This window comes from Erigeron canadensis, chromosome 5 (genome assembly GCF_010389155.1).
Source record: "Erigeron canadensis isolate Cc75 chromosome 5, C_canadensis_v1, whole genome shotgun sequence".
In the NCBI taxonomy this organism is placed as follows: Eukaryota; Viridiplantae; Streptophyta; class Magnoliopsida; order Asterales; family Asteraceae; genus Erigeron; species Erigeron canadensis.
The window spans coordinates 42,477,420-42,488,060 of record NC_057765.1 but is presented as its reverse complement, the minus strand read 5'-3'; the positions used below and the strand labels follow the sequence as shown (position 1 = coordinate 42,488,060).

The 10,641-nt window shown below is 31.1% G+C and overlaps 1 protein-coding gene across 1 annotated transcript; it reads left to right on the top strand.

Moving 5' to 3' along the window:
- LOC122601858 (protein FAR1-RELATED SEQUENCE 5-like) lies at nucleotides 1-2,976 on the top strand. Its single transcript, XM_043774592.1, has 5 exons — nucleotides 1-139; nucleotides 322-1,129; nucleotides 1,334-1,592; nucleotides 1,829-2,386; nucleotides 2,479-2,976. The coding sequence occupies exons 1-5, from the start codon at nucleotides 1-3 to the stop codon at nucleotides 2,974-2,976; spliced, it is 2,262 nt and encodes a 753-aa protein (XP_043630527.1).
- The last annotated feature ends 7,665 nt before the right edge of the window (nucleotides 2,977-10,641 follow it).

Below are 10,641 nucleotides of genomic sequence, written 5' to 3'. Positions count from 1 at the left end.
ATGGCGATCATTCTAAACTCAAATTCTATTCAACAAAATTCAGAAATTAATCATCAAAATAATGCCTCTACCTCTACTGATAGCTCAATTTTCGATTCATATCCAGATAATACGGAATTAACGATTTCAGATGGAGAAAGTAAGTCTCTTTTTTATTTTTATTTTTCTAATTTCTATTGATTTTATTGCTTGTTCATTTTACTACAAGTAAATGCAATTATTTTTCATATCAAATATAAATTATTTTTGTTAATTTCATTAATGTTTCTGTAAAATCATATTTAATTTTGAATATTGATTTTGTTTTTAATTTATTTGTAGCGGTTAAGTATATTCCAAGGAAATATACAGTTGGGAAGGAGATTAAGACTGAATTTGGTTCAAAATGGATTCCAGAGTGTGCTAATGAGATTAAACCTTCATTAGGAATGGAATTTGGTTGTATTGATGAAGCATTCAACTTTTATAGTCAATATGCACTATCAAGTGGTTTTGAACCTAGGAGGTTTTCACATAGGACCGCTAAAGATGATTTTGGTGTTCAATTTGTAAAATATAAGTGGATTGTTTGTAGTAGGGAAGGTTCCAAACGGAAAAGAAGAAGTGATTCTAAGCAGAGTAGAAATAGACCAACTCAAAGGACTAGTTGTGAAGCTTGTATTCTTATAGTTTTTAATGCTGAAGGTAGATATTCCATTTATCATTTTGAGGAGATGCATAATCACTTTCTTGTGCATCCAGATTTTCGTAAGCATCTTAAGTCTTGTAGAAGTTTGGATTATTCAAAACAAGTCTTTTTGCATCATTTGACAGAGGCTAGTATAGGACCTAGTGTCGGGTATAGAATACTAACTAAGATTCATGGTGGACATGAAGCAGTAGGTGCTTCAAAGACTGACTGTAAGAATTGGAAAAGGAAGTACAATTCATATATTGGTGAAGCAGATTCTCAGATGATGGTTAACATGTTGAAGCAAAAAAAAGAATTTTTAGAAGATTTTAGCTTTGAATATTTCACCGTGAATGATGGGGAGTTGGCAGGTCTCTTTTGGGCAGATGAAGTTTCTAAGTTGAATTACTATGCATTTGGGGATGTTGTATCTTTCGATGAAACTTACCGTACTAACAAGTAAGCAACTCATTTATACATTTTGAAATATTACTCACTTTATATTCACTTTGAAATGTTTTGATTGAATTATTTACATAGAATTTTCAGTTTGAATAATCAATTTGAATGCTATGGTTGAAAATTTATATAGAATTTTCAGTTTGAATAATCAGTTTAATTTAATACTTCTTTTATTTATTTTAGCATACTTTTGTTTTGTAGGTACGATATGGTATTCATTCCATTCGCGGGAATTGATAATCACAAAAAGTGTGTTACATTTGGAGCTGGAATGCTTGCTAAAGAGGATATTTCTTCCTATAAATGGCTCCTGAATGAATTCAAGAATGCATTTCCTCGTGAACCTAAGGTTGTATTGACAGATCAAGATCCATCAATGAAAGTGGCTGTTTCTGATGTTTTTAAGACGGCTAGACATAGATTATGTATGTGGCATATCATGGAGAAGGTGCCTGTAAAGGTAAAAAACTAAATTTGTTTTTTTTTCCATTATAAAATTCATATATATTCATTTTCAACTGTTATAGTAATTAATTATTTGATAGCTATTCTTTAATCTGTTATTGTATGTTATCTGCTTTTTACTATATTAACAATTGTATATTCATTTCGAATATTTGTTATTACATAGGTTTCTCACATTATTCTTAAGTCTGGATTAAGAGGTGACCTTTGAAAATTGTGTGGACCGATAAGATTAATAAAGAAGAGTTTGACAAACAATGGCTTCATGTTCTTACAAAGTATGATGCTGATGAAAATAAGTGGTTGAATGACATGTATAAGCTTAGGTATAACTGGATTCCAACATATTTTCAAGACTGGGAAATGTCGGGACTTATGAGGACATCATCTAGGTCTGAAAGTGAAAGTCACATGTTTCAGCAACTGATGAATTCGTCTTCCACTTTGATTGAGTTTTATACTCATTTTGATACTGCTATGCAAAGTCAAAGATGGGTTCAATCTGAAAATGATCAAAAATCGATGTATACCACTCTTGATCTGGCAACTGAATATGCATTGGAAAGACACGCTCATACGTTGTTTACGCATGATGTTATTTTGGATATCCAGAAAGAAATGTGTGAGGCCTTCAAACATTGCCTTTGTTTCAATGTTTCCGAGTTGACTGATGGTTCGAAGACTTTTTCAATAACTGATACAAGTGTCAAATCATGTGATATTGATGACTCTATTGACAGAGATGCAAATCCTAACTATTTTGATGAACTTGTTCATCGTCATAGCCAGGCATGTTATATCTTCATTTGTATATAAGTTACTATGCTTTAGAAATAATCCTGATTAGATAATTGTATTTACATCTTTTTGTCCATCGTCAGGTTACTTTCAATTTTGAAGATAAAGTAGTAACGTGTTCGTGCAAAAAATTTGAAAGATGTGGGATTTTTTGCAAACATATTTACTATGTTTTGAGATTATGTGGAGTGGAAGAGATACCAGATGAGTATATAACAAAGAGATGGATGAAGTGTGTTGTACCTGGACGAAGAGTTGGCAAACTGAATTTGTTGCCGAATCAAAAGAATGAATTGAAGCCTATTTTACTTGATATTTTCCGAAATGTAGATGCTTGTGTAAATAGGTATTTGGCTGACCCAGCAAAACTTGTTCAATTTAGAGACACTTTGGAAGAGTTGAAAAAGAAAGCTGGTGATGATATGGGCTCTAAGCCTCCAATGGGTTCAAAAGAATTTATGGCTGCAATGACTGGACTGCCTCAACCTTCTTCAAATGAAGTAACTAATCCACAAAATATACGAAATAAAGGTTGTGGAACTAAAAGAAGGCTCAAGAGTGACCGAGAAGAGGCTATTTGAAAGAAAAGAATTGGAGAAATTGTGCATACTGCAAATCTCTACAGCAACATGATATTCGAACTTGTCCAATCAGAATTAGGCTGAGAAGTTAGAAAAGGAGAAACTAAGAAAAAAATGAAATGTTTCATTTTAGAACTGCATATAGATACTTTCATTCCTATTGGTTAGTTTCAATTTGAAATGTCCCCAAATAAACTCATTTCATTTTCTGTAATCATTTAGATTTGGAATTCAAATAAGCTTTTTTCAGTTTCTGTATTCATCTTTTTTGTGTGTGTTTAGTATTCAATCACAGTATTATACAAGATTCAAATTATTATGTGGCAACATGGACAATTGTTGGGTTATATGTTTGTATGGTTTCTTTTAAAGCTTGGTAATTATTTGTATATAAAGCCAAAAATAATATGGAGGAAACTGGCAAAATATATTATTTTACAATAATTCAATATTCAAACTCAATATTCAGATTATATAGAACTAATGCTAAAATAATAAAAGAAAGTCATAAACAATAATTTGGACAAAAAGTAAAATATATTGTCATTGAAATCTAACTCAAACATTCATGTTATCCTGAACAAACAAGATTAATATCAGATTAATAGCCATCAATTAGAAATTACAAAACACAACTCATAAAAGTTAAGAACATAAAGTACAAAAGAAATTGTAATATTTATTTCATTCAAGCACATTCTTCCTTCTTCTATCCTTTTCTCGATATCTTTCTAAAGCTTTTTCTTTCAAACCTTTTTAGTCTCTTCGGGAAATGCTTCATAAGTTTCAACTTCATCATAAACCTTGCATCTTAATGTGTTGAATTCAGATAACAAAATTGTGTTGAGATATGTTATCCTCAAACAGTTTAATTGTTTTTGTTGAAATTCTCCTTCCCTCTTAAATCCGCACTTCAAACCTTTGAGTCCATTACCCATAAAACATTCCATGTGTCTCATCATGAAAATTCCACAATCTTTTCCATTATTGGATGTTTGCCATATCATGCTTAACCTTTCTACTTTAGGAAATGCAACATCTTGTAGGTGAGGATGCTTCTTGTACTCGAGATAGTCAACCAACAATTCTCCCTGAAGTGTAAAATTGATAATGATTACTTGGTATGTTTTTGTAACATAAATGACTAAATATATTATTTAGTTTATCTAATAATCTTACCAACAAAAAAATAGTTTCCTGGTATCTGTCAATCGAATTGTCTTCTGCTTTGATATTGTCAATGGCATAACCTTTGTTTGTTTTGAGATCGAAACAAAGAAGATAATAATGTCTATTCTCACAAATAGAAAGAACAGCTGAAAAATTTAAAATTTAAAACACAATTAGTTTTAGTAATATATGAATATTAAAACCTGACTTATAGTTTTAGGTAACTATTTGAAGTGAACAAAACCTGACTTAAGACAATGACTCCACTACTTTGACTACATGACCTAGGATGACCTAACATCCATTTAACCTCAAAATCAACCCATTTAACCTGCTACCAAGCCGCCAACATGTCTCACCGGACTAGGTCAAATGGGTCACGTGCAGGTTAATAAGATTCAGGTTAGGGTTTAAAATTCCAACCTAAATTTCCAATCAGGTCAAGTTCTAGTCGGGTAATATCAACCACATCTACCTAAAACCCTATCTATGAGATAATGACTCCACCACTTTGACTACAATCAATCTTTAGTGTCATTGGTGTATTTCACAAATGCATAGAGTAGCATTGTGCTAGCAACAATAGTTACTGTCCTAAGAAAAAAAATATTCCTGAAAATACCTTCTCCTAAAAATAAACTTTTTCTAACACTTTAGGTACTAAGTTAACAATCATAGTTAATACCTAACTTGCAATCATTGAAATATATACGATTAAATATATTCGTCTTGCATATTAAAAAAAATAAGTTATAAAAACTTACCAAACAAGGATCTCTTAACCTTTGCTTCATCGTTGATATATGTAAATCCATGTTTTCCTTGAATCTTTCCAAAGCTATGTTATAATCATCCTGAGTGTCAATGTTTGTTTTCCCTGCAAAATTAAAGATTACATCAAAGATTTTATTATGATAAACATTAAATTCAATAACTTTGATGTTTTTGCTTGAATTACCATAATATTGGTAGGTAGAAATATCCTAGTGATTGATTCGAGCTTTTAAATTCTTCCATATAATTCAAATAACATGCCCATGTGTCAATCACTCCATAATGGACCATTGCTCCCGGAATCAAACTTTCGAAGACAAATTTATCAACATAAAGATCGTTCCTCGAAAACATAATATCACTTCAATGAAAAGACAAAAATCAATTAATAACCATAGTGAATATATATTCGATTCAAATATTACTCGGATATTCAAATCATAAATACCTATATTCAAATACATACATTCAAATCTTAGATATATCAATGTTAAATTCCACAAATACCAATATTCAAATAACAAAACATATATTCAAATCCCTACCACCACCAAATAAGTAAAATTAAGGTGTTCATCAATCAAAGGGGATATACATATGTTAAAACATAAACAGATACATTTGAAGTGAGCATTATTTTGCAGTAAATCCCTTAAATATATTGGTATTTTCTATACCTAGAGGATTAGACATTTTATAATTTGTTAAACCAACCTATGTCTACAAATCGGTAGTCAATTCTTAAATGCGTAATGAGATAATTCCACAGAGGCAAGGTAATTCCATAGTCTATAATCAACAAAAAAAATAATCTAAAAGCTTATTCAAATCCAATCACAAATTATAGGATAACCTATATTCAAATCCCTTAAACACCTATATTCAAATCTTAGAGATACCAATATTCAAATTACACAATTATCAATATTCAAATATCAAAGATACCAATGTTCAAATTCAACAAATACTACCAATATTCAAATACCAAAACCTATATTCAAATCTAAGAGATAGCAATATTCAAATCCCTAGAATACCTATATTCAGATACCTATATTCAAACCTCAGAGATATAAATATTCAAATATGAAAACACATATTCAAATCTCACAGAAGAAATATGTAAATCGCAAGACACATATTAAAATACTTACTATAGTGTGTAAATCCATTAAAATATGCATCTGAAAGCCTAAGTTCTTCTATTGTTGACTCTGTTTTGATATCAACAACTCTTTTGTTCCATGGTGATTTCTTCAAAAAGATGGCTTTTTCTCCCGTTTACCTTTTCTAACATCATCTTTATTGACATTTGAATCTCGTGGAAGTTGCAACTTCTTCAAAGTTTTTCTTCCAATTGATGAAATCTTTGGAGTTTCAACTTCTTTTACCAAATCAGGAATTTTAGTTTCCATTTTTGTAGATTCATCTTTATTGACATCTGAATCTCGTGGAAGTTGCAACTTCTTCAAAGTTTTTCTTCCAATTGATGAAATCTTTGGAGTTTCAACTTTTTTTTTACCATTTTTGTCGATTCAGGCTCTTCAGAGGCATCGTCCATTGCACATTCTTTCCATTTAACTTTTGGAGTTCGCTTCACAGATTCTTCTTTCTTTCAAGTTGCTTCACATTTCTGATGCATATGTTGAAAAGTTGTTCGATTGATGATTTCAAACCTTTTAAACTTTCTAGCTCTCCATCAACAACTAACAATGGTAAATTCTTCCATATATCTTGGAATTCTTGAGAAATACTAAGTTTTAGTTCACGAAGATTGATGTCCTCATAAGTCGGCATATCTTCATCTGCCGAAAAAACCAAACTTAATTCCATTCTTATTCTAGCAATTTCCAAAGATGTCTTTTCCAAATTATCAAGCAACACAGGATCTTGACGGATTTGACTTCATGTTTGTGAGTTGTTAATTGATCTTCATCTTTATTCTCAAGATTAGATCTCAACCTCTTCAACTGTTCAGAAGCCCATTCGGAAATTTTCAACATTTGAGAATCTGTTAGTGAATCTTGAGATTTGTTATAATTAACAGAATCCACCCAAGTTGTAGCATTTTCAAGCCTTGCTTCTGTAGAATTATCCTCATTCAAACTTTGATTATTATGATTGTTTTCAACCACCATCCTTTCAACAGCCTCATCCAATCTTTCGTTGTCGTCAACCTCATTCAAACTTTCATTCTTGTCATTTTTTTCAACCACCATATCTTCCAGAACCTCATCACAATTGAAGTCTTTGTTTGGAGTATTCTTCCCTTGGTTGAATTCAAACGAGTCTTTGTCAAGATCCACCGAACCATGATCTTCATTTTCAGACATTTTTGCATTATCATCTCCATCATCAACTGCAAATGCATGTTCTAATCTTTGTTTTTGAACATCAAGATACTGAAGCCATTTTTTCTTACTTTATTAACTTCTTTAAGTACATCTAGATCACCAGGAAAGTCATTCCATACCATTTGCATTAAATCAAATAACTCCTCATTCCATCCACAAGTAGAATGATATGCTTCACCAATTCCTATACAAAAAACCTATATTGTAAAAATATTAAAATGTTACTATCAATAACACATATTTTTTGAAATATGTTAATCTTATTGGCAAATGTGAATATTAATCTTACCATCTTCTTCACTCTAGGGTCTTTTGCTCTGCAATAGTCTTTTTAATATTCAACTTTGCCCCATATGTTTCTTCATTTTCTTCTGGATCTTATAATCAAATTCTTCTTCATGAGTCTCATTGGTATTATTGTTACATACAGGAATGTCTTCTTTTTCACCTATATCATTTAATATACAAAATGATTATTCAAACTCAGTACTATAATTTCAATTTTTTTTGAGTAAACATATAATCCAAATCGAGTATTTAAACTCATAATCATATAAACCTTAAGAAAAAACTAAACTTTTATTTAGGACTTTTGGCTAGTCCTTCCTATCCTTTTCTCCTATTCTTTCTGTTAATCACTAACTAGAACAAAATACTCTAAGCTTATTCTTAATTCATACTCAAAAAGATTTTACCAACTTTTTATGTTGCCAGTTTATAGTTGTCATTACACAAATAAAGTGAAATTTATACAAACCTGTGCGATGAATACAATCAGAATAATCAACATTGAGTGGAACATAAGTATAATTTTCTGCATTCTGTTCTTCTGCATTCTCTTGTTCTTCATTTTGTTCTTCTGCATTCTCTTGTTCTGCATTCCGTTTTTCCGCAGTCTCTTGTTCTTCATTCAGTTCTTCTGCATTCTTTTGGCAGCTAATTCTGTTGTTTCAATAAGTTTCAGTTCATCAGAAGTCCAATGTAAATTGCTGGACTTTGTTTTGAGGTCTTGTAATTTGTTGTGCATACCATATCTATAGTAAAATGTAAATAGTTCATTATCATTTAAAATGAAAAGAAAATTTTTAACTTGTTATACAAAATTAAAACATACCACTAAGAAGATAAGGGGACCCATATACGGTGTGTTTGGGTTATCCTTTTTCCATTTCTTCTTTGATCTTTTCAAACATTCAATCAAGTATCCACACCAATCCAACTTTCTTATATCATCTTCACTATCTATTGAACCCAAAACTCTCTGATTCACTGTTCCACAACTTATTCCTTCACACATTATACTGATAATCGACAATAATATGTCAATTTTGTAATTCCAACCTCCTTGTGGTTGATTTTTGATCATTTCTCTAACCCCAGTCACCTGAATATATTTAGGATTTGGGTATCTCATTTTCCATGTCAAAACTAACGTATTAGTCCTCATTCCAGCCCTTTTAAAATCTTTCACTTTCACTGTTCCCATGGGAAAACCTAAAATATCATGAACATCTTGTTTTGTAATTTTCAACAACTTACCATCAACCATCATTTCACAATTCTCAGCATCTAATCTGTCAACTAATTCTTGTGATAATTTCATCGGTAAGTACTTGATCTTAAAATCTACCAAACTTCCAAATCCTATTTTAGTCAACTGTCGTTTTGTATAGTGGTTAAACTACTTAAAATAGCAACAAGTTGAAAAGGAACCATTCTAGATGTTAAAACACCTGTAATATTATTCTTAACCTTTTCCTTATTCTTTGTCTTTTTAGCAGTTTTCCTAGGTTTCTTCTTCTTTGAACTTCCTTCTTTAAGATTAATCTTGAAACTAACACTTGTCACTCTCCCTTTTCCTTGCTTTCTTTTGTTTTCTATTCCTTCTGTCAACCATATGAGATGGAGTATCTTCCACAAAATCAGTATCTGAGTCACTCTTTGTTTCGGTTGTTGCTGCAAGGAAAGAATGAAATTCAAAATGAAACATCAAAATTCAAACTTAATATTCAAACTGATTATTCATACTCAAAACTAATTCAAACTGAATAAATACCAAAAAATTAGCTGGAAAAAGTGTATGAATGTAAAACTAATATTCTCAAAGAATATTCAAACTGAATAAATACCCAATCTGAAAGTAAAACTAATATTTCAGCCAGTTATACTTAGAATCGAGTATGTTGTTGTTAGCCATAAAGAATTTCGATTACTCTATGTTGTACTTAGTGGTGGTGGTGATAGAATTGTGTTCGGGTTGATGATGGAGATGAAACTTCATTTGATCTAGCATGTTCAGAAGTGACTTAGAAGCCCATTGTGATCATATAAAGCCCATTGTGATCATATAATGAATATTTGAGCATGAGCATATATATAGTACAACACAAATGTGTTTAAAGTGGACTTAGAAACACATTTACAAAGTTGTACCACCACTTGAAAATCTCAGCCCACTATACTATCGAAACTAACACACGGGATTTTGTTCTAATCAAAAATGCATACGATAATTAAATTCACAAAAATAAGATCTTAACTCTATATTCATACTACTACCAAGTCTACTTTAAAGAACATTGGTCCATGAACATACACCAATACAAAAAATGTCCCTTAAATTCTCATCGTGTGCAGAGTTATTAAACAGTGATCAAGCACGTACTATGTAGAAAAGAAGTTCATCGATCAGACCTTTCTGTTGTTGGGTCTTATATAGAACTTCTCAGGACTCTGTCGAATTGGTTTGGAATTGAAAGGTTTGATGATTTTAACTTAATTTGTGTGCTATTAAAGATTCAGCAAGTAGCTAGCTAGGTGATAACGTACCGTTTCAGTGAGTAATTTGTGAAGAAAGCAAAAAGGCTGAATATAATTGTTGTATGCATAACTTTTGTGGCTACTAGTCAGACAGGGGCTACTACATAGTAATTCGCTTAGAAACTTCAAGTTGTATGCATCAAGTTCGATCACAAATCAAAAAAGGAGCTCGGTACGTACAAAGATAAATAACATCATAGCTTAAAAATATAGACTAGCTAGTCTTGAATGGTATGACTGCACTTTATCACTTTAATCTTTACCTTGCAAAATGGAATAATTAAAAACGAATAAGGATTTTGACTTATTAAGCAAAAGTATAACTGGCAGCAACAACCACCACTAAATCAAATGAATATTTCAGCCAGTTATACTTAGAAGCCCATTGTGATCATATAAAGCAAGAACTTAATTATATGATCTGAATTTGAACATTACTTCGAATAAGCATGAGCATATATATAGTACAGTACAAATGTTAATCTAAGTGATACTAGCAGTACTATATACAATATGGTTTTGGAATCATAATTAGCCCTTTGTTATT

Excerpts from the sequence above, each read along its gene's own strand:
- LOC122601858 (XM_043774592.1), top strand. The coding sequence starts at position 1 with ATGGCGATCATTCTAAACTCAAATTCTATTCAACAAAATTCAGAAATT. Across the intron at positions 1,130-1,333 it reads GAAACTTACCGTACTAACAA|GTACGATATGGTATTCATTC; the intron begins GTAAGCAACTCA and ends TTTGTTTTGTAG. Across the intron at positions 1,593-1,828 it reads TGGAGAAGGTGCCTGTAAAG|ATTAATAAAGAAGAGTTTGA; the intron begins GTAAAAAACTAA and ends TGGACCGATAAG.